The following is a 24,211-nucleotide window of genomic DNA, read 5'->3' on the forward strand; positions in this document are numbered from 1 at the left end:
TGTGTTTACAATTTCGAATGGACGCAAAACAATGTAATCCGGTTTCTGGACAAGAAATATAAAAGCAGCTCGAGACACCACGGCTCTGTGTTTGCGCACAGAAACTGGCATGTGCTCATATGGACACATTCCCCTCTATAAACGTTTTCTCCAAGTTCGAAAAAACAAAAAAAATTATGCGCGGATCGAATCAAAGGAATTCTGCAAAGAGGTATGAATTTATGAATGCGTGCACATGTCTATACGCGAATTTTTTTTCGGGAGCTCTGGAAAGGAATCTGTGTCACTCATACTCTGTAAAACAACACTCATTCATCTTTCCCCCCACTCACACAGAAGAAAACCATCTTTGCTCCAAAAAATGGTGATCGAGTGGCAATTTGAGTGGCTTTCAAATCCACGATTTCGTTTCAGTGACTATTCGGCGCATGCTTTCTCAGAAAATCCATTCTTCGCGGTTATGACACCTAGGCCCATCCTTTAACAGACGCAAATGAATGCACCTCAATGAGTCCACCAATCGAGAGCGGCATTTGAAAGGTGTCCATAAAAACGAAACGTGCTGCGTGTGTTGCAGTTGTGCAGATGGAACCCGATTTAAGAAAGCAGCTGTCACTGAAACGTTGAAAATCGGTTTCAAACTCACGGCGTAAAACAGCTTGGCCAGAGCTGAGGTGAAACGCAGGCGAAATCACGTATATGTGTGCGGACAACTCGTGAAGCAGTCTCGAACGCGATTCCCTTTCCGGGCTTCTTCTCTTGATCTAGGCGCTTGCACACCATGGGTTCGCATACACAGGACAAAACAGTAAATTACAACTCGATTCTGTACCGGCCATACATCATTTTCCCCTTCTTGAAATATACCCGGGAAAAAAACACATTTCATTTGCTGTGCGGGCAATGCTTGCATAGAAAGCAGAACGACACGAAAGGACCCGCATGCGGACTGCACCTGGTTCTGCGGCTAAGCATGCCTTCACAGATATCAGTTGATACAGAGGAAAATTGAGCAGAATCCAAGAGAGGCTGTTAGGGGATGTGATACTGAACAGAGATAAGTTGAATCTCCTGCAGCCAAAAATATTCTATATGGAGAGACTCGAGGTGGCGAAATTTGCTTGCTAGTCGCATTTCCCTCTCTCTTTACATCTTTCACAACGAAATTTCGATATACCGCGGAAACGTACTTCATAAATGATAGGGCAGACAAGACACAATGCGAACGAAAACAACAAGCGTGAGCACCGGCCACCCCTAATTCCCTGCTCCGCTGACATGAAACAACTCAAACAAGGCGTGCGTTGCGGTGTTCGCTTATTCTCACTGCACACCACTACCTTGTGTCAATTCTTTCAAAGCAGGTATGCCGATTTGTGGATCGGCAGCCTTGAAAACGCAGGGAGCATCATGCGTATGTCGCACAAAACCAAAAGCATCTTTCTGGTCCCGGTGCTGTTTGAGAAAAAAGGCAGAAGACGGAACAATGTGAACCGTGCCAATTTTGTCCCCTAGTGCACCGCATAGAAAGTACCATACTAGCAGCGGCGTCATGTGGTCACTGGTGTACCATACACAAAGCTAAAACGCAACTGCGAAATAACGTTGCAGCACTGTCGCTCTGTTTTAAGTTGTAGGAATGCGCATGAGTGCGTGAACTATCGGTGCTCTCTTCAATGAAAAAACTGATTCGCTGTATACTTGCAGTGCTTCCAGTCCTCAGAGATCCCCATTGGTAAGCACACCCTCCGAGATGGACTCCTCTCGCTTCTCCACCGTACGAATTGCACAGGTTGTAGATGTGGTACCGACTCGGCTCTCTTCCCAGCCACCCTGGCAAGGCTCTGTTTGGACTTCAATTTTCGTCGTCGCCACTCGTAGAACGCGACCGTCCTCTTGTTTGCTTCCTGTGGACACCTTGAGCGTGAGCAGCACAGCTCGCTCTGGAAAAAAACACACGCAACAGATACCGCGATTGACGGTAGGATCGATATGACAGCCGAAGCGACCCGCAGGCACAACAGAGAATACCCCCGAAACCCGAGACTTGAAGTGCGGGTTCGCAGGCGAAAAACAGGACACGTGCAACGCGAAGAACATACACACCAGAATGGGAAGGACTCCACGGTTCACGGGAATACTTTGCATGCTTGTGAGACACGCTGGCGAGACTTAGGTCGTCGTCTGGTGTCCAGATCCTGTGGAAGGGTTCCTTCGAAAGATGTATTGTAGAAAGGCAGTACGGAAGAAACCAGCAACTGTGTGTGGCGGAGCGAATGCTAACAGATGCCCCTTCGAATCACGAATTGGAGTAGTGCAGTCGAGTTTGGTGTGACTCACACGCGGAGTTAGACCCCTGAGCTCAGCGGTGCTACACACTCCTTTATGTTTACTTGTCTAGGGATACCAAAATGTCTTCTGGACGAGAATGTGGGTCTTGACTCGATGAGGATTCGTTTCGCTGGTCCCCCTCCAGGCTCCGCTCGAAGCCCTTCTGCTTATTCGATGATCCGGTCACCGCACTTACCAGGTAGAAGGATCCACGTCGCATCGATGCCCCGGACAAGTTTGCCCAATTTCTCGTCTCCAACGCATCCATAAAAGGGATGCTGGAAAAGAAATTGTTCATCTGGGGTTACCGTAGCAGTGAGAGAAACTTGGCTCTGCCGTCCCGACATCTGCAGTCTGATCTGCTTCTTGTCTTTTGCTGCGAAAGAAAACAAATACAGGAAGCAGCAAGGACACACGATGAGAAATTCTCTTATTCCGCAGCTGCCCTGGAGCCACTGACCACGCCATCACACTTCACAACTGCTGGTCAACGAAGGAGTTTCCATGGCGTCAGGATGCCATTACCAAACGAGACACGAGGACAACACGCATTTCACTGACAGGACCAAGCAGGCGTCCGTTGATAACATCCAGGTACCTGTCCCCACTTTTTGGTTCGGCCATCAAAGTCCGGCTTACCCGCAAAGCATCGAAAGCCCTCACGGATGACGGAGTCGCTACCGTTGATGTTTTGCCGTAGAACTTCCGGTTGGCCCAGCACAAGCTCCCCAAGATTACCATTTTCCTATAAAGCAGCAGCCGGTAGGACAGAACACCGGTTAATTCACAAACTGTCTCTCCATGCGCAGAAATCGATTGAGACAGGTAGCTGTGTTGATACTTCGGGAGGTAGACAGTGAAATCGACAGTCGATGCAGGTACATGAGTGAGTACGCGTGTGGTGTGTCGAATAATACTCAACATATATACGTATCCTCTTACGCATACGAAGGCGCCCTAGGCATATACGGAAACCAAGACATTATCACTTTTTGTTGCCTTTCTGTGAAACGTCGCAGATGAAGATTCGTGTATGAACGCGTATGCACTCACGCTCTCAAGCATTTCCTTATGGTCGCCTTTACGTCTGTGCTGGGTTAGCTGTTTTGAGCCGTCTACTCACCGTAGCCCATCGTTTCAAGAGGTAGTGTGAAAGAGCGAAGCCATAGAGAAGTCCACGTTCTGTGGCGCGGAGAACTTCGGCCCACACACGCCCAGGCTCCTGACGCCAAGCGCGAGGAGCGAGCGTGTTTTGTTTCAAAATGTCATCAACACTGGATGTTTTCTGGAGGTGCTTCCAAAAGTGGAAAGGTGATTCAAAGTTTCCACGAAATGCGTTGCATCTCTCTTGAAGAGGCCTTTCGCGGCCTTGTCCCAGATAGCCTGCTGGTTGGCCTGCCGCAACGTGGGAGCACTGGCCGACAGAAGTCATATCGAAGTCTTCAGGTGCCTCGAAGATCTGCAAAGGATCACACACACACAAACTCACACAGCGTTTATGAGACGTGCAAAGTGTCACACAAAAAGCTGAATAGCAGTTGCTGAACCCACAAAAATGTGTACGGAATACTTAGGATCGGGTCGTCTATATGCACAAAACGACAAACCTGTATACACGCAGACAAAAGACAATCAAATAAACGAATACAAGTGCCCAAGTAGAAATTCACACCATTGTTTGTGGAGCGGAGTAAAAAATGACGCACGGAAGCAGGAAACTTGCGCTTTGGCTGCTTTGGTACAGGCGCTGCTATGAAGAGCGCGTGTCCGTAAAATCGAGTCCGCTGCGAAGTGGGACCGGGAGGTGATTAGGTGCACATGCACAGGCCCGGATTCTCTTCATAGATCGCAATAAACATCATCGACTCGCGGTTATAATAATGTGTTATGCTGTCGCTTCAATAAAATCTTGTGACGACCCTCAGAGCGGCGAAACCACGTGACTTTGGACGTCGTTCCCCAGTTTACCACAGCGTGACACTGGGATGAAACGCCGGCACTGCTGAGAGAACGCACAGGCCTTGCTGTGCGTGGTGGCATTTCGCCTTGCATCACAAAGCTAGAAAAGGCACACAGTTGTTTGACGTCAATGCACTGACTGCTACGCAAAATCATGGGCCTCCGGTTAGCCGAATCTCAAGTGAACGCAACTTTGAGGAATCTGCACAAAAGGGTAGCTGTGCAAGAGACAGGAAAGACAAAGTGCGGTTGATCTCTGGTAGAGAACGATACAGCCCGTTTCTTGTTTGTCCCAAGCAGTGCTTACCATGACGACTGTACTTCCAAAGCGAAAAGCTCCGATTTCCTGGCTCGCACACAATTCCACGTCGACTTGCTTCTCGTAGGACTCGGTGTATCTCGTGCAGCGGCCCAATCTCATGCTCGCACCGAGGGGCTCTTCCTCCCAAGAGAGACGCAAGCCTCCGACGAACATCGCTGCCACCATGGTCACGGAGAAAAACAATTGCTGACCATTTTTCTCTGGATCCCAGTGTCCAATGAGCGCCGTGCGCTCGTATCGGTGAAGCAAATCGCCCGCCTCCAGATTTCTGCGGCTCACCTGAAAACGCGGGAGTACAAGGGGAGAGAGAAGCACAGTTCATCTCCCACCGGCAGCGGCATTGGTGTATGCCCACCCTAACAGACAAGACACTGGAGACCTGGATGAACTGATGGGTGCATTCGCATAGAGGCGCATCTATCCACAGAAACCTGAACACGAACTGATAAAGGCTGGTGCTAGTTGAACCTGCAGGTGGCCGTGTAAGGTGGAGACGCATGCACACCATTCGAGTTGTCTCTACACGCCTAGCTCGTCAGCGAGGACAGGGAGACACCATGGGTACGTACGCGGTTTAAAGCCAACGGAGAGGAGCACGGAGGCGCAGGTGCGCGCACAGGTACGTGCAATTCAACGTCGAAAACATAAAAACCAAAGTCCCAGGCATGGGAGGATTGATCCCTAGTGAGTACCGCTTTGGCAACCGCGCACGACGTACCGAGGGAGTGCACCCCGGGATATAGGTCTGTGATGTGACTGTCCAGTCTGCCGGAGAATGAACTCGGTGGTAGTCACTCGGGGCAAGATACAAAATGCTAACGAAGAGGCGGTTTGAAGGCGACTGAAGCTGGAGAGGAGGCACTTGTCGTGCTCCATAGAGAAACTCCCGCAGATTGAACGACGTCGATTTCACCTGGAGAATAGAAACAAAGAAGGTGTCCGGCGATAACCTAAGGGCCTTCACTCTGAGCTTTCTTTTACATACGCACACGACAGAAACTAAATGCACTATGTGACGTCGACCCCCTCGATACGCATCACACTGAGGAGACAACTTCACGCTCGAATAATCGCGTGCAAGTGATAACAGTCGAACGAAGGGTCGAAGATGATGTGTTTCTTGGAGAATTTCAAACAATGATTCTGCGTGTGCTTCCCGAGAGCGCCGAGAAAAACCTCGATATGCCGTACCGTGGCTGCGCTACTGGCACCAACAAGCTCCAAGACCCGCGAATGTCTCGTACGTCAAAGCACGCGTAATGAGAAAAAAAAACTGCCCGCGTGACGGGTGAAACAAGAGTGAAAGGATTTCTTGTCAACATTTTTCGGCGTATAACGTAACACATCACACGACTTGGACGCAGCACGGATCCATCGCACTTAGACTGGCACTGGTACAGTCGACGCTAAGACTGCGACCCTGGTAGGTTCCTCGTGAGGTAGTTTGAGAAGGGTGTCAACAGTCTCCTTGAAGGTGTTCCCCATTGACGTGTCCACACCTGAGGAATGATTGGATGAGAAATCTCGCCTTTAAAATCAGGTCGAATCGTGTAAATATTTTGAATTAGAGAATCCGCCGGAGCCATAATGGATGCTCGAGGGTCCATGTCGCGATAGACGTGGTAGTTGATAGGTCGGGTGAAGAACTCTTGCACGCTCCGAAAATCTGCTGCAGAGTGGCGTCTGTCCTTGTCACTCATGCTGAAGGCCTCTTCCAGATCTGAAAAAGGTACAGAGGAAACATGGGTATGTCCCACTATGTACCTCCTCCATACACTTCTCCCGCGAGCGTACGTCAGCGTGAAATGCTGTATATCCACCAATGAAACGGGCGTGTGTACAGGCAGGAGTATAGGAAAAGAAGCCGGACTGCATATACGAATACGGATATGAAGAACGGGGATTCTTCCGACACAGTCGAGTCCTTTCACGCACACACGTGCAGAAAGATCACCGTAAAAACGTGCAGAGTCCCGTTTAAATATGTATATATATATATATATATTTATACCAGCCATGGATGCATGTGGGCGTTCACAGTCATAGCTACCCCTGTACGTGGGCAGAGTTGCTTGTTTGGATGTACATATACGAGAGTTGAGTACGTACACATCAACGGAAGATGCGTTTCTCCATGAGGATTGATGCATGTAAATATGCAGGCACGTACCTATCCATGTGTCTACACATTTGGGAACGTATACATGTCGGTCGATTGGTACAGAAGCCTTATGTTCCGCGTACGTTTTTCCCATCCCCTTATCTCTTACCAATATTATTTAGCCTAATCAGTGTTCTAATGAACCTTCTCGAAAAAGATCGGGAAGCCAGCCAGCCAGCCATTTTCCCTATGATCCGTGTGTTGGCGGCAATACTGGAAAGGATGCCGCTGCGATATTCTGGAAGTGACAGTGCAAACGAGTGCATTGACAAAAGAAACAGAAAGCATAGCCTCATTATAACCCTTTGACACAGCTGGATTGGTCCGTGGGCCCCTCTCCTATAGAGAAAAGGAACTGGAAATTCATGCAACCCTGTGCAGAGTGTCTCTTGTGTGTGCATGTCATGATTAACCTTCATGCAACTGTGACACACGTACGAGTGTAAAGATGTGTTACCCCCCCTAATCGCTGAAACGCTGTCGGCGCATGGAACCAGTCTGTATGTTTCAGTCTCTCCGGAGCAGCATTCTCGTATACTTTCAGCAGCAGAAAGTCGCGGCTTCCCCACCTGTGTCAGTTCTCACCGCCTGCATCTTCGATTGCCTCGAGCTGAAAGAGACAACGCAAAATAGCGAGCAATAAATGCTGCGTTGCGGCCGTTGAACTTCCACAGTCGAGCGATGGTTTGAATATCTTTTCTGTGTCGCGATATGCGGGGCAGTTTCTCTTTTGTCCCACAAGAGTGACACATTATCGTTACCGAAAACGATAGTGCTCATACGTATCTGTGCAGGCCAGTTGCGTGTACGACGAAGTGACCACATAGTGGCAAGACACCTACAACAGAAAACGGTTGAGAAGTGAAGCTGTCACTCCGTCCAGTGCCAAGGATACTGCCAGTAGGTCACAGGATACCGGCTTACCGTGTCAGGAAATTCCCACATAAGCGGAGTCTCTTGCCAGCTCTCAGAGCCTTCGGGTGTGCGCCAAAGCTGTAGGAGGACGACCGTCGGATCTTGTTCGAATACACCGTTTACGGGTTTGCGAGCAGCCAACAGATTGAGAAGCACTTCGGCACCCTCACTGGGCGGGTTTTCTTTGCCATGCACGCGTTTCTCCAAGATGTTCATGCCTGTTTGAGTCAGTTTGTGTGTCTGAGATCCGGTGCACATGTACGACATCGCAGAGAAGGGAACGAGGCGAGACGCGGAGACCGGAATTCGGAAAGTGCCATCCGAAACAGAGGTCACTTCAACGCCAAAAAAAGTCTTCGAGGGAAGAAACAGAGCCAGTTGACTGGCAGTGGGAGTGTACACCTGTTTTTCGAGCTCTGCGCCGCTGGCATACATGGAAATCTGTTTGAGGTTCGGTTTTGCACTACCAAACGCGCCTATGCCAAAGCTCGACGCGCCATCAAGAATCGCTTGAGCTGCTGCGTAAGTGGACACACTCGCAGGCCCGGGTTCTTCCTCTTGGTGTTCGAGCGGTTCTCGCAGAGACATTCCCAACACATCCATGCTGACGTGAAGGGTGTATTTGTCTTGGACACCCACTTTCGGCACACCGTACAGGGGCCGTGGGTCCAGCGCAGCCCGCCTGCATGATGAAGTCGGTGTCTGAGGAAGACAGAACGCAAGCGAGTCAACAAAGCGCAAAAAGCCAAAGTCGGCAAAAGTATGTTGCGCTCAACTCGAGGAACAAACAACCCTGGACAGGAATTCCAGAAATACACAAACGGGGGCGAAGGCGGAAGGAGGACCTCACGTGGTGAGTGCGGGAGAATCGCGACATTCTCTCGACGTTGAGGAACTGGCTGTAATGCGGACCGAAGATTCTATCACGCGCCTCCCCATGAGATGCACACGCAAATGGCGGGGGGGACAGGTCTCCCCAAGCCTTGTATGACATGTCTCGATTTCACAGGTACTTCCTAAGGTTGACCAGCGTTAGATGTTGGTGTGTGAGGTAGCGGAGTTTAAGGGTTCCCTATCTCTCAAATGCTTTGGCTTACTGGTTTGCAAACAAACACGAAAAGCCGCTGTTTAGCAACTTGATAAAGCGGAGTACTGCGGGGCAAGCCGCTGCCAGTGCGAACAGCGCGTCGATTCAACGTGAGCCTCAAAAACAATGGGTCCTTCCAGGACCACCTGCGGATTGCCAACGTCGACGAAGGTTCCTTCAGGCTGGAAGCGAATGTGCGCGTAAGGCTAGTCTGCACATCGCCCAGTGTTGCGTTATTTAGCGCTTTGCCGTGAACAACGACGGTGAGCTCTCCAGTCGCACATTGTCGGGTGCCCACTCTGCAAAGAAGAAACCGGTATACGGCCTTAAACGACTTGTTGCCACGGGGCGAACTGGCAAGGCAAGTTGTGACGGTGACACAAACCTCCTACCTCTCTCCCACTACTTGAAAACATGCGACACGGCAACAAAAGCCGCATCCCCTATCGAGCGAGAAGAACGATTTCTGTGGCGGTCTGTGTTACGCCAGGAGGCAGCACAAAATCCGCTGCATTATTTAACTCAGTTGGCCAGTATTACGTTCAATATTCTGCAACAGTGTATCGTAAATCATGCACTGCTGCCTTGCTGTACGAGGGAGACTGTTGACCAGGAGTCGATTATGTCTGCAGGAAATAATTTGTTGCTTACAGCCTCAAGTAGACGATGTTGAGATATACCACTGAGTCTGAGGCTTCTTGTCCACGGCGTCGGAAAGCGGAAAATGGTCTGACGGCAAAGGGAATCCGAGGCTGAAGAAAATTTGCCGACGTTTGTTCGGAACCAACAGAAAAAAACATGACACTGGGTATTCCTCCTTCTACTTACATTTTAATGGTTCTAGATACCATGTTGTTACAGAAAACGTGCTTAAAGTTGCGGCACGTGACATGTGATCAAGCAATGCAAGCACAGTACTTTCCGAGCAGACACAATGGCTCTACGAGTCCAGGCACCGACGGGAGCAGCGTTATATGTTGGCCGAATGGTCCTGTGAGGTCCGTGTTTCCTGTATGTTCGCCAGTCTGCGGCCACCAACAAGGAAAAGACAGAGTTGGGCGAAGCCGACACATATATGACGGATTCTGCGCGGCAACTAGGTAAACGACAGCCCCTCGTCCCGTGACGCTTCCAGTACAGCGGCCGTCTGAGAACCGCCGGCCGCAACTCTAAATAAGTGGCCACAGTCCGGCCACCGTGCTAATCGGTAGCCGTGGAAATGTTCAACCCTCACCTAATGGACGAAGGGAGCCGTTGCCGGAAGCCAGGTCTGATCCGCTCTTGTTGACTCTGCACCGAGGACGCTGCTGGTACCGAAATGGCCACCAGGGCCACGCACACGAAAATGATAAGCCTCATAACCTTAGCCATGTTGTTTGCAAGACTCGTACGCGTGTATACTCAAATGCAAGCACACCAGCAAACCGTCTAGAATCAATACGGAAGAGACGACACTGCTCCAAAACGTAGCACGATAGATTCCCTGATGGTCGTTATGTCAACTTCGTAGACATTAAATACACATCACACAAGCAAAGAAGGTCGGTCACCGCCGTTGTACGTTTGACGTATCCGTGCAGTGTCTTAGTTCCGACCGTGAGAAAGCACGGGGACGGGACAGAGCTGTTGAACCTGCGAGCTTGACGCAACTACATTGCTCCGGAACTCCGCAACCCCGGAAATTCCTCGAGAAATTTCGGGGTTGAATTTCTTTTAGCAGAAGCTAGTACGGTTCGAGGAAACCCCCGCCAGATAGCGAGCCTCAAGCAAAACTTATCCGGAGCACAGTATTGGAGTAACGGCACGGTGGACCGCGAAGTGGAGGGGCGGCTGGCGTCGGCGCTGTCGTACCCTATTTGACAGCGCCGTCGCTACCGTTTGCAAGACGTCGCCCCTCAAACCATTCTTTCACCGCAGTCCTTAAGAGCTAAACACTGGAAAATGCCGAGTCATTTCCCCTGACGATTGGCTGGTTCGAGTGCGTCTTGGGATGAAAGCGAGAAACGCGTTGCGGCGCCCTTGTGTACACAAGTAGGTGTTCCACAGTTATTTGTCAAGACACGGGGCGCAGGAGACCGTGCCGCAGGAAGTGATTGTACTGACCACGCAATTGTGCATCCTTAAACGCCACATGCCGTATGTTCGTTTTCACTGCTTGGTGGCAACGACACGAATCAACCCCTGCACAATTAGGCAGCACAGTACTGCAGCTAACTGACAGTGGCGGCCGATTGGATGATAAGCGCTCGTCTGCTTCAGACATCCCACTCTGCCCGACAGGGAAAATTCGTTTCTTCCCGTGTAACAGATTATGTTTGACCCGCGGTCATAATGTGAGAACCAGCTCGTTTCAGAGGGCTTGCATCCAATGGCATTATACGATAATAGAAAGGAACTGCAGGCGCTGCTGGCCTCTCCCTCTACATGAAGAACGAACGACCAATCTTTTTAGAGACGCGCCATCCACTCTCCACTGCTGGATACGTTAACCAAAACCGCTGTAGAGACGATGCGGGCCGTGCGATATTCTGACAATTTCTGTTTTACAGTCGAATCGTGTGGTGCACTTGTCACGGAACACCCGGTAGTTACGAAATCAAAAGGAACGGAGAAAAGAGGTGACCGTCCGTTGCACCCCCCCACATCACCCCCCATAACTCTGGAAGAGCAGTGTCTTTAGCGTTGTTAACTCAATGATATTCACGGAGTCTTTCACCATTGAGGAGATGACAGGATTTCGCGTCTGCACACATGTACATATGTTTCTACGATGCGGCATTCACACAGAAAAATCATCCCACAAGAGAAATAAGACGGAACCATCCTGCATCAGCTGGTTCAGCATGACACCGGGATCCAATTTCGTGATACCGACTGCTGGATCAGAGGAAGCGCCATCGTCTTCTGCCTCGTATATACCGAGTGCCCAGAACGTCGCACTACCTCCAGTTTCAGCGTTGGCATTGCGAATCGATAGTTTCTGACAAATTCTGTCTAGGTTCCATCCCGCGGTTTTGCTTCCATCTACGTATATCATGACACCGTCCTTTTTATCTTTTGAGGAACGCAGTTTGGCGGTAAGCTTCTCTTCAGGCACCATGGTTAGGTCCACCCTAACCGCTATCCTGTCTGCTTCTGAAATCGACAAATCGGGCTTCAATTTCATTTTGATTCTTATAGCATCGAGTTTTCGCATCGTCGCCAGTGCTCTTGATGTCATAACTCTCTTCTTCAAGAATCGACGCCCCGAGTGGGCGGGCACGCATTGAGTTCCGTCAGAAACGCGCCCGTCTTTCTTGGCGACTTCCTTTGAGTCAGCAGAGACATCGCCTTCGCTTCTTCCCTTCAGATATCCTGCTTCTGCGATGATACAGCTGCCACGTGCGTGGTTGGGAGATGCGGTACCGACAGCTGTACGATGCGAGCACTCATGGTCGGAAGGAAAGCGATGTGTCAGGCAGAACAACTGCGAGCAGTTCGGACACTCCACTAAAGACAATTTCATTGTCTGTACCCTGCACGACTGAAGAGCACATCGCGGCAGTCGACTAACAGCATCGGCGCAGGCAGCGCTCTTCTTGTGCAAGGAAAGAAATGCTTCAGAATCCGTATTATCAGGCACCACGAATAGACGCCTGCAACGTTTGCAGCCGACAGTAACAGGGCCCTGAACAGAGTCACCTGCTCCAGAGCGCTTGCAACATCGATGGGCAGTCTGGCTGCGGTGCTCAAGACAGTAGAAAGTACTGCAGCCATTGCAGAAAAAAGGGAGAAAATCCAACTGGCGACACTCTGGGTAGCCGCAGTGTTCCCCTATGTCATTCATTTTCTTGATCTCTAAACGCACATAATTGCGGTGTGTATCCCCTGGTCTCTGCTTGCGTGACGACAGAATCCCAGGAAGCCCGGAGAAAAAGTCCTTGACAGATGCCTTAACATACCTCACCTGTTGACGCCTATCTTGACCGATCCGTCAGTTCAACTATTGGCCCATGACTGCGTGTATGTTGCAGATCATCTCCCTTAGTATGCCATCGATGGCACAATCGGCGAATGCAAGTCAGAGCAAGCAATACAAAGAAATGCCGGTAACAACAAAAAACGAAGTGAATGGAAAACAGTCGGAACGCAGGCAATACAACACGACCACAGTGTTCACAAGAAAGCGATCCCGATACTAAATGTGGCCGCTTTTGCTCGCTCACAGGCTAACAATCCTGAGCTCCTTGAAAGTTCCGAGTTCGAGCTTCCTGGCGTGAAACCTGTCTTGACTGACTACAACTGGGTACGCCAACCAGCGGCTTGTTCTGTTAGATTGCCAGGTCACGGGGGAGGAACTCCGTAGTTCGACGGTCATATGTTTACGGTAACCAGGAGAGGCACGAAAAATTGACGCTTCTCTGAGAGTCAACTGTATTTCTTCTGGTTCACATAGAGGGAGGCCACCAGCCGTGCAGGGAAGCAGAACACAGAAGCGATAGACCCCCTTTCCTGCAGCACCCAATCTGTCTCCGCGATCGAAGAGACACACGAAAAAACGGGCATGTTCGAAACAATGTTCCTCGCATTCGGGAAGTCTTCATAGCAATATCTGTCACTGCGACGCTCTTGTCAACCGGTGTGGCGGTTCACTTGCGTGGTAGATGCGATTGCATGCATCCAGAAGACAGCTCTGCTGTAGCACAACAACGCATGCAAGGATGAATGTCTTCTTCCCTGCAGTTCCGCTTCAATACATAGTGCAGGGAGAACAGCAGTGCCTTCTGACGTGCCCAGTTCTCCGTATGCTTTCCTAAATCCAATTGCTGCGACGCCTTTGGGTGACCTGGCATCGACGCCCGGTGAGCGAAATGCCCGTGGAATCCCACCGCCGCCAGTACACGGAGTCAATTTGAGTCACAAGGAATCACCTGTTTTGCGGGTGGCAAGGACGTTACATGATACATCAGTTGCCGCACCGTTTTTGTGAACTCTAGATCCTCTCTCAGAGATTATTACTCCCATCCCGGTGGTACTGATCATATTAGCGTCTGAGTAGTGCCGCAGGAGAGTAATGCGAAGGCGGTTACCGATACCTGTCTTGAGCCCTCCGGTCCTTCGAATCTGCGAAAAAAAGCAGGATAACCGAGACCATGTGCACAGGTTCTCTTTTGTTTCTTCTCATCTGCACAAGATTAGAGAAAGGGTGCACCTTATCCGCTGACGGGTAGGAATATGTACGACACAAGTACGGTTAATGGCAGGTCGCCGCACTACCGGTGCCCTTTTTTACTCCCGGTCGGAAATGTAGGGATCGAACAACTATTGATGCTACTGTCGATTTGCACGAACGAAGCGTGAACGGGAACCATGTAAAAGCTTACTGGCGTTCAGAAAACCCCATAAATGTATAAAAATGTGTATCGTGAGGTCACTGCACAATTCCAAAGTGCGTGTATCTTGTACGGGTATCGTTTTAAAGATGGCGGACGGTAGGGCGGCGAGATAGCAACTGCTGGGCGCAGGCCTACAGTTGTGATGCCTTGTTGACTCCAACCTTGTATAGCCATAGTGTTGGTTACCATTTCTCGTTGCAAACGTGTGCGCTGTTGCGGACGCTCCCGTAGAAATACGTTGTCTGTCGGGCGTTAAAGTCGGCGTGATGGTGACCGTAACTACTGCCAAGAGTAGTCTGCTTGCCCATTTCCGCAGCCCTGAAGAAGCGTGGTTGTGTTGGCTCAAACACTTGACTGAAAACTGAACACATACGCAAAAGAAAAACACTACATCCGTTTCGGCATTCAAGAAGCGTATGATGTCTTCACCACCCAACGACGTTCGTGACTGAAGTTGAAACGGGGATTTCTCTGGTTTGCAATGAATGTGTCACAACGTGGAACTGCTTCTCCGTCCAGCCGACTGCTAGTCCGTTCCCCACATAACATTGATGGCTGATGATAGCTCCAGATCGCTAACTGCTGAAACGCTGCTCTGAGGTTTCTGACTTCTATTCTCGACCAGTGACCAGATATTTTGCATTGTGGGTTAAGGCGAAGGTCGTCTGTTACTTTTTCCGTGCATCCCGAAATATTTCGAGACTGCTGACGACTTTCCAAACAACACATTCTAGGTCTCTCCAACTGCCTCATTTCTATTACAAGTTGGAGCGTAGCGCCGGACGTACGGGCTAGAGAATTTGTGTTCCGTCATCCATAGATGAGGCCTTTCTAAGGCGGTACAGAGTGGGTCTGCAATTTACCCATGGCCACCTTCTGAAGCAATGTGTGCGTATACTTGTTCTTCAGCCGCATGAGTAAATCCGATACAAACACGTTTGACGCACAGAAAATTGAATTTCCGAAAGTCCGGATGGCCAAGGATGTTTTGATTCGGCAGCATGAACCTATAATGAGTACTAATATTAAACTAAAAAACCAGGGGACCACAGCCAGCATGTCTTGTTGCGTGTTCTTGCGTCATAGCCACAACTTCCATGGAGCTTCCATCAACAATAACGCAACACCCTGCTAACGGCCCCTGACTGTCGTGAGACATCAATGAGAGGCAGTAGTTTACGCTGTGCTTTTCGTGTGCTTTTTCAGCTGAACGCCGATGTTGGGAGCACACGGGTTTTGCTTGTGTCTCCTATGGACGCCTGACGTCACGCCCTTGTGGATTTACCACTTTTTTGTTGACGCATTACGTGTGGCTTTCCTTTTTCCAACTGGCTCAGGGAACCTAGTTGGAAAGCCGAATCTTCACTTGGGAGGGAACGGAGCAAAGAAGCACGCCTACAGCGGCGACGGCGTTGCTCAGCCAGGCGGTTGAGGCGGTTAGTTGGCACACAGGTGGTCGCGGTTGCGCGCTATTCTGCCGTTTGGCATTGATATTTTTACAGAAGGAATTGACGTACAAAGGAACAGCTTTGATTAAAGAAACTTTAAGTGTGTCTGTTTCTTTCACAACATTTTTTTGAGTGGGACGAGACTGAAGGTCCGTACGCCGCTTGTGACCACACGCTTTTAATGAGTGAAAGCCTGGGGCCGCGGAGCTCCTCCACTGTTGTCCTGAGCCGAGTTTTCTTTCGGTATCCGAATCCGGGTTTTTTCTTTCGCTGAGAGGTCCTTCTTGTGTTTTCCGCCAATCTGAGGCACGCTATGTGGTTGTGTGCTATCGCTCCTTCGTAGCTCGCTCCGAGCTTACGCGCGTCGACACAGCACACGGATTTCCAGTCATCCGCCTTTCCGTAAGCCTCTACATTTTTTACCCTTGCTTGATCCAGCAATAATTGTCTTCATGAGACTTCCTTTCATCGAGCGAGCTTTTGCGCAGACAAAAATCGCAAGGAACACTTGCGGTTAACTGCGGCTCACCCGCACCTGCCGGTCGGGAAGAGACGGTGACTCCCGTCCGTGTCTGACTTTTACTGGCGCCTCTCAGCTGTTTCCCACATTTGTTGACTTGTTCGTTTCTCCGGTTGTCGCTCTCTCTTCCATGCGCGCCCACCTTCTTTCAATTATAAACTGACTCTAATTTCTCTTTAAGAGCGTCACAGCGGCTCGAGGTACTACCCGCTTTAGCAATTGAATCGAGCTATTCAGCTGGTGACGGCCAAGTAACCGGACAACCGAAAATGGGTACATGATAGAAACTCCAGTCACCCCTTTCTCTCTACGCCTTCTTCGGTACGTACCTCTGTCCCATCGAACTGGCCTACGGAGGCGCCTTGTCTCGTCCAGGACAAGCGTTCTGCGTGTAGGTGGGAGCTGCAGGGCCTCTTCAAGAGCGATTTTCACATTCCTGTACACCTTTGTAGGTGGGAGCTGCAGGGCCTCTTCAAGAGCGATTTTCACATTCCTGTACACCTTAACGCGGGTGCGCAGGCAGCTGGAAGCCTTTCGTTTCCGTCCCTTTTTCTCCAGCCACATTTGTGCACCACCTTTTCCACGATCATTGGCTATTCGCTCCCGTTCTTCCCATCGTTTCGAAGCAGTTGAGAGCGCACGTCTCGGCTACACTTTTTGGTTGACGTTTGTATACGGCGTCCCGAGTTTCTGTCTTGCATGCTCTCGTATGCTATGTATAGATTGCGATTCTCTTCCCTGTGGTTCGTTGCGTGTGTTGGGCTGTCTTTACCGTGTTGAGGGGTTTACGCCGGGAACGGCCAATGAGTGAAGTGACTGGGGATGACAGTGGTGGAGGCTGCGTGTCTTCCGTGGACTCCGGGGAAGAGAGACACTTACCACGCGACCACACGCCTTCGACTGAGGGTCTGTCGCCAGGTTCCTTTGTTTCGAGTGGCACTCCGGAACAAACGAAATCGAATTCTGTAGAGCTGAGTAGGGGCATCACACCTTCACGTCTGTTTGCAGCAGAAGGAAGTCATAGCTTACCGTTTTTCGGGACACCAGAAGACAAAGGGACGGCGGATCACGCAACGGCAACCATGCACACTACAACTTGTAATGGGACCGCCGCATCAGCCGGAGATCCTCGCAACGGGCATGCCGGTGCCCAAGAAGATTCATCAGAGGCTACATACGATGATGTCCAAAATGAGAAAAGATGGCGAGGGTTCTCTAGACGCGAGGTCGTCACACTGATTCTACAATGTATGGCGGAGCTAGGATACCGGTAAGTCACAAGAGGACTTTTCACTGTGCATCCACCACTGAATAGTGGAAACCAAGCAAGCGTAAAAGTGGTCTTCCTTGTGGACTCAACTTCTGTGACTCCCTGCACAAAGCCGCTTTCCTTCCGTCTGTTAGCGACAAATAATAAGTGCTGTTCCAAATTAACTGGACTACCGTTCTTACGAGCGTTGGCGTGCTCTGAGTCACGACCTCTGTGGTATATTATTTAGTCGTCACTTGCTGACATGGCCACCGATCATAACCTGTTTGACTGGTCTCACCCCTCTCTTTTTGGGGTATGTTTCCTACTGACAAAACCGTGAACGGTCTTCTGGCTCGGACTCCACACGTGTATTATTCAATCCCTCATGTACTTTTGAATATATTTTCCATGCGACAGTGCACCTGGAAACAGCGGCAAAGACAGTACTGAGAGTTGGTTCCATAAGGAGACATCTGTTTGTGAATTCAAAACCGCTGAGAAGGATCCGGGATCTTGATTTCGTAAGTAGCATTTGTAAGCACCCTCTTCTGTGAACAGTCTCTTGAAATTGTAAGCCTGCCGCGCAATGTCAGACAACATCCGTGGCGACGCGTGGTAGGAGACTCTTTTTTCTGTGTCTGCTCCAGCAACTCCGTGAAGGCTCTGGAGGAGGAGAGCGGATTTCTTTTAGAGGACCCATCGGTGGCGGTTCTGCACGAAGCGGTACTTCAGGGGAATTGGACTGACGTGTACGTTCACCTGAAGGCGCTGCCTCTCAGGCCGCAGGTTCGCAAGGCCTGCTGGTTCCTTGCCATGGAGCAGAAATACTTTGAGACCCTTGCGAACTCACGCGAAGAGGAGGTCATTCGATGTCTCAGAGGTACGTTCTCAACTCAGAAATTGTTTGTCGTTTGTACTCATTGGTATCCCCCAGGGTACACTTCTCGGCGTCGGCACGGTACACTCAAGGCACGCGAAGGCCGTGGCACTTAGTCTTTTGTGTCATCTCCTGACGTTTACGAGAAATAAATTTGTTTTCACTGTTTCTGCTTTCCTGAGGGCACACCATCACGCGTTCAACCATTCCGTTAACAGTTTTCGAGTTTTCCATCGTCTGTGTGGTGTGTGGGGGCCGAAGGAGATCTCCGCAAGGAGGACGTCATTTGTCTGGAGAAATGGTGTTTTCATGTACTTTCTTTCTACATTGACTGACGTTCATCACCAGATGATCTTCAGCCGGCGGTGTTCGACTCAAGCACGTCTCGCCGGCTGCAGGCGTGCAGCGCCCTTTTGATGCATGCGGATCCTGGGGGCGTGCTGGAGAATATGTCTGTTCTCTCGGACACGCTCCGTTCGAATCTCTGGATGCGCCTGAAGCATCTGCTGCCCCCAACTGTCTCACCGCCGAGCAGCCGCCTTGCAGTCCTTCTCGCCTATGCGCTCCAGCACCAAACGCTGATGTGCCTGTTCCACAACACCAATACGCCGCTCGAGTCGTACTCCCTCCTGCACGACCATCACTGCCACCACTACGACCCATGTTCTCTGTCCCTTCCTCTGTCTCGGCCGGAGCGTCTCCCCGCTCCGGGGACTTCGACTGAGAGCCAGTTGGGCATGCAGGTGGACGGCGATGCGGCAACGCTCGAGCACGGTGTCACGCACCATGCATCAGCGGTCGACGCTGAGGGTCGCAGACTGCTTTGCCAAGAAACTGGATCTCGCGGTGGAGAGTGTGCCACGCTGGGCGGCGAGGCGATTGCAAGTGAAGCGTTCACAGCTGGTACTGCCGAAGCGGCTCTGCCGAGCGCCGGCACAGAGCGGCCTGAGACTCGGCCTTCAGTGGCACGAGGGTATGAAGAGGAAGTGTGGGACACTGACGCTCTCGCGGGGTGTGTCCCCTGGAGAACCTCCGTGGACACCAGTAGCGGTGGTCGCTGTTTAGGCTCTGCAGCGTCCACGTTCACGCCGGGGCCCGTGTGTGGACGAAATTCTCTTCCAGTTCATCTGGATCAGTCGCTCGAGACGCACACTGACGAAGTCTGGGTGGTCGTAGCGTCGCCCGTGACAGCGACGTTCTTCGCTTCGGGGTCGAAGGACCGCAGTGTCGCCGTCTGGAGTGTACAGGCCAAAGATCTGCGGCGCTCGCACCGAGCACGCTCACCTGTCCTCGGTGGGGAAGGTGGGGGGCGGGACGCTGAAGATGCGAAGCTCTCTCTGTCGCAGAAGACAGAAACTGAAAAAGCCTCATGCCACCGGCCTTACGCGCGCTCTACAACCTCGCACCTGCGCCCACCCGACTCTCGACAGCCGCGGCTTTATTCCCTCCAGACGGCAGACCCAAGCAGTAGAGAAAGGAACAGCGAGGGGCGAGATGCAACGCGACCGAACGTCGTGGCCTCTCGTTTTGACCAGGAAGAAGCTGAAACGGAGGTCGCTTGTGTCATGCTTTGGCAAGCATATGGCCACGAAGATGCAGTGGCCTACATTGCCTGGTCTCCGGACGAAACGCTTCTCGCCTCAGGAGGTCAAGATGGTTCTGTCTGTGTCTGGAATCGAGAACAGGGACGCACGCCGCTAGCTAGAATCAACGCGCATGCACAAGCAGTTACAGCTGTCGGGTGGCTTAGAAACGGCAACTCCTTCGTCAGTGGCGGAAGCGATAAGACGGTCGCGATGTGCTCTCTGGTACACGGAGACGGTGCGAGCGGAGAGCGAGGCTGGCGCATCACCTGCGACTTTACGTGGGATCTCCGGTGTCGCGTTCAGGATCTGGTAGTTCTTCGAGATGGGTGCACTGTCGTCTGCGTCACCCAAGACAAACAACTGAGGCTTCTGGACACCAAGAATCGAGTAGAAATCCTCAGGTGGGACCACGCTGGGACCGAACTGCAGGCGTTGCAGTGTGGTCGTAACGAGTGCGCACAGCTTCCGCGACTGGTTCTGTCAATAGGTCGCCCCTCTTGGGAGATGGTGTCTTTTTCTTCTCGTGGGCGCCAAAACAGTCGAACATGTGTGCTGTGGTGCTTCTGCTACGTCATTGTACCTGTGTATGCCCACCGTCTTTTCGAGATCAAAGGAAGCCGCGCTTCGAATGTAGTTTGCTCGCTTTTCTGCTTCGGTGCTGTGCTGTGGTTTCTGTGATGTGCAGCATTCCTTTCACGGAAGTAATTTATTCTGTCTGTGCATCTGCATTATCCAATCAAATCCTAATCAACTTCGCCGACGCACGTCCGGTAGGATTTCCTGTTTTTCGTATTGGCAGTGGTTGAGGTCGATCCAAAGAGTGTCTCTGCGGGAACCAATAATTCATGCGTCGCTCGTCATCCGTACAAGAGTGCTGCTCTGTCACTGACATGAGCAGTCAGGCTCATGGCGTCCATGACGTTATAATTCAGACTGTCTCCCTGCTGTAGAGCTCAAATGTGACTGCGTATCGTTGATTCGTATGGTGGTACGTGCATCGAGGTGGAAATACAGATATGTGCGCCTAGGTAAACTCGTAATGGAGATTAATTCCGGAAGAAGACATTCTCTTGTGTTCCACCTCGGGAGCCAGAAGAAACCTGTGCGCGCAAGAGACTGCAAAGTGGGGAGTGCGGTAGTGATGTCGTCCTGTTCTGTCCTTGCCCGTTTTCCACTGGTCTGCCTGCATTCAGGTTATTCGCCTCTGGGATACTGACGAACACCGCTCCGTGCAGAGATACAGGGGACACAAGCAGGGTTGTTACGTTATTAGGTCCACCTTTGGCGGCGTCAATGAGGCCTTCGTTGTCAGCGGCTCTGAAGGTACCCCTCCATTCTATCTCTCAGAGGATGATGTGGAAACGTGGAGTCAAGCCGTGCAGGAGCGACAGTTTCGTTTCTGTTTCTGATGGAGTGCTCCCTCGAGAGCGAACGAATTGCTGCTACACAGACTTTGGCCTTCATTGCCTTTTGTCTCTCGCCTGAGTCCCACTGGGGCTGTGCTTCTGGTTTCAAATGACCGTGTTCCGGTTCTTGGTCTTGCCTGTGAGTCGTCAGTGAATGAATCCGGTAACGCTGGCGCGTTATTGTTCTGTTGGTAATTCGGCGTGTTTGTTTTGCAACAGAAGACTGTGCACCTCCACAGCCGCTGAGGCAATGCGTAGGGTGCCGCACGCGTGTGTACAGATTCTCAGGTGTACATATGGCATCGCTTCTATGGGTCTCTTCTCTACGTTTTGAGCGGGCATGCGTCTACGGTCAACGCTGTGGCTTGGCCCTACCTCAGCGGAGGCCTCTGGATGATCTCTGCATCTGACGACCACGTAATTCTCTTCTGGCACGTCCGGCGACGTAAGTGCCGTGCTATCCATGTCCATCTTGTCAGGTAGACATGAATGGAAACATCCTTTGTGTCGTTATTGTCGACGCGACTGCCGTTCCAACCGTTTCCCCGGGTTGAAATGTCTAAAACTTTGTCAGCAAAGCAACAGTAGGAGGCGAACTGCGTCTATTCAGCGTGAGGGACTCGAAGATGAACATGAAATGTACAAGGATGAAGCTGTGTAGAGTTGATGGAAACAAGTGTTTAGTTGCGTTTGTTTACAGATGATCCAATATGCGCCAATGCGGGCTCGATGAAATGCTGTTGGTGAACCTTTCCCTAATCCTGCCTCAAGCCATCCGAAAACGTTTTAGCCTTATGTTTTCTGCTCCTGTCGATGCTTCCCGGCTGCAGAAAATCGACCGTCCCGATTGAAAGAGGACGAAAACGTTGTCGACGTAGGACTAAACGGCGGAAACGAACAAAAGCGTTCACAATCACTAGGACGAGGTGACGGCGGCTGCAGTGTCGGCGAAGCGTACCCCGGATCTCGGAACGACAGAGAGGCATCCTTCACGACAGGCGTAACTGAAAGAGGTAAGTGTTTGCTTTACATGTTCGCAAATCAACGGTTCGAATGTCGTGATTCTGTTTCGAGCTCAACAGTTGAATGGGTATATTCAACTTTCATCCACTAGTATCTGACTTGCTATTGGTTTGGTACGAAACGCGAACCGTGGCTCAACGCTATCCTCGAGTAACGAGTAGCTTGCGACGAGGTGCCACTTACATACACGGCATTGTATCTTGTTGAGTTAGACTGCAGTGGCACAGCTGGGGCAAATCGGGATACACCATGGTAGATCAGCGAACAGTTGCTGGGTTTTGGGACATGAGTTTGTTATTGCGGCGGAGTGTGAGCGAAACTTTCCATCTCATCAATTGCCCCAATCTTTTAAGGGTGAGCCGAGTTTGGTGATCCCGATCTCCAATATGATTGAGCTAGGAGTGCATGAGTTCGCGGAGTGTCAAGCGTTCTCCTTTCTGCTTGTTTCTTTGTTTGCCCTTCGGCTTCTGCATCAGAGAAATATCTCTTCCGGGCTCTCCGGTTCACGGGGTCGGGGCGCCATTGATGGTGTACCCTGAATCCTTTGAACTGAATACCCAGTTATTCCGGCTCTGTGGTGTTGTCTGTCTGTGGGACTTCAGGCGGTGCGACGGAAGACATGGATACCTCGGCCGACTAAGCGGCATATCACCGGAGTAAATCTGGATAGCTGAGGATAGTTATTTTACGTGCCTCCTCTGAATCATAGGGTGCTAGAAGGGCGAAGAAACAAACCCCTCAATGTTTTTATGGATTGCTTGCCGGCCCAAAAACTGGGAAAGAGTGTGCACCGTGTTGAAAAATCTGGGACAATTTTTGGCGTTGCCAGTCGGTGAGCGTCTTCTTTCCATTGTGTGTCTCCGTGCCGTAAACTAGATAATGCGTTGAATAGTCAGATTTATTGTTGTAGAAGGCACTGGTCCTTCATGCCCAGCTGGACTGGGCATCAATCCCTAAATACACATTGTTGCTACCAAGAAATTTTTTTTCCTTAACTCAAACACACACTCTCCTCGATCATTGTTATCCTTTGAATGTTTGAAAAGAAATAACTGAATACTGTAACGAATGTGAATGGTACTCAGCTGCTGGCGTGGTTAGAGAAACAGTGCTTTGATCTGTAACATCAGACTTGACGCAGACTTTGTTTCTCTTCAGCTCTTTTGCGGATGCTGTCTGTGCCAAGTCTGTAACTAAAAAAGCAATTGTTTCTGGCAGTGCGAATCGTTGAATAACATTTGGACGGATGCTGTTATCAATAACGCCTCTCCGGTTTTGCTTCAGTTACCAAGAACATAGTTTATGTAGAGTCCCTAAAAGCGGCTGACAAGGACTCAGGGACTTGCATGATCAGTACGTGTGTGTTCGGACTGACACACGTGAATTCCTAATTTTTCTTCGAGACTGTTCCTCCTGTGGAGGAAAGCACCATATCACGTATCTTCTCTCTGCAGATACGGTTAGCATATTTAGCTGGTGGCACAACGGCAATATTTGCTGACGAAAAACGGAACTTCTCAACGGCAGTAGGCAATTAAATATCGACATTGACAACACTGCCATCACGAAACAAGAGCTTCTGTTACTAAAGACGGGGCGTCTTGTCCGGTGCCCCCCACCTCGAGATGCGAAGAACCAATCCTTGTACGGACATGCATGTTGTTGCTGAAAGAGCTTTTGGTGTGAGCGTTACGAAAGACGTATGCGTGACGCACACGGATTCCCTGAGCGTCATTGGCCTGCCGCTACCTACGGTACTGGTGTCTTGTGGCAGAAAGGTCTGAGTTCACCATGTGACAGCAAAAGCAGATGAAGTAGCAGATGCGTCCAACAGTTGTCACCAAAGGACTATCTGGGTACTGTCTGCAGCCACTTTGTGGTTTCCCAGCGACAGAAAGAAAAGGAGGTATGTGAAGCAGTCGTCGTGGTCGAATGCTGCCAGAGGTTAA

At 50.7% G+C, this 24,211-nt stretch overlaps 3 protein-coding genes across 3 annotated transcripts; 1 reads left to right on the forward strand and 2 right to left on the reverse strand.

Moving 5' to 3' along the window:
- Positions 1-7: 7 nt before the first annotated feature.
- TGME49_269920 (phosphatidylserine decarboxylase) lies at positions 8-10,146 on the reverse strand (the record flags this gene model as incomplete). Its single annotated transcript, XM_018781562.1, has 13 exons — positions 8-1,943; positions 2,528-2,707; positions 2,971-3,076; positions 3,455-3,790; positions 4,598-4,891; positions 5,331-5,525; positions 6,112-6,332; positions 6,883-7,011; positions 7,359-7,383; positions 7,698-8,390; positions 8,786-9,074; positions 9,427-9,504; positions 10,010-10,146. 13 exons carry the CDS (start codon positions 10,144-10,146, stop codon positions 1,720-1,722), a joined length of 2,907 nt encoding a protein of 968 aa, XP_018636598.1. The 3' UTR covers positions 8-1,719.
- A 1,408-nt stretch (positions 10,147-11,554) lies between these two features.
- On the reverse strand, positions 11,555-12,601 carry TGME49_269910 (transcription factor C2H2, putative; the record flags this gene model as incomplete). Its single annotated transcript, XM_002365628.2, has 1 exon — positions 11,555-12,601. One exon carries the CDS (start codon positions 12,599-12,601, stop codon positions 11,555-11,557), a length of 1,047 nt encoding a protein of 348 aa, XP_002365669.1.
- Positions 12,602-16,921: 4,320 nt separating this feature from the next.
- Positions 16,922-23,666, forward strand: TGME49_269900 (WD domain, G-beta repeat-containing protein; the record flags this gene model as incomplete). Its single annotated transcript, XM_002365627.1, has 8 exons — positions 16,922-17,388; positions 18,018-18,250; positions 18,596-20,234; positions 20,519-20,603; positions 21,027-21,156; positions 21,520-21,684; positions 22,070-22,252; positions 22,865-23,666. 8 exons carry the CDS (start codon positions 16,922-16,924, stop codon positions 22,900-22,902), a joined length of 2,940 nt encoding a protein of 979 aa, XP_002365668.1. The 3' UTR covers positions 22,903-23,666.
- Between the last annotated feature and the right edge of the window lie 545 nt (positions 23,667-24,211).

Source organism: Toxoplasma gondii, chromosome VIII (genome assembly GCF_000006565.2).
Source record: "Toxoplasma gondii ME49 chromosome VIII, whole genome shotgun sequence".
NCBI lineage: Eukaryota > Apicomplexa > Conoidasida > Eucoccidiorida > Sarcocystidae > Toxoplasma > Toxoplasma gondii.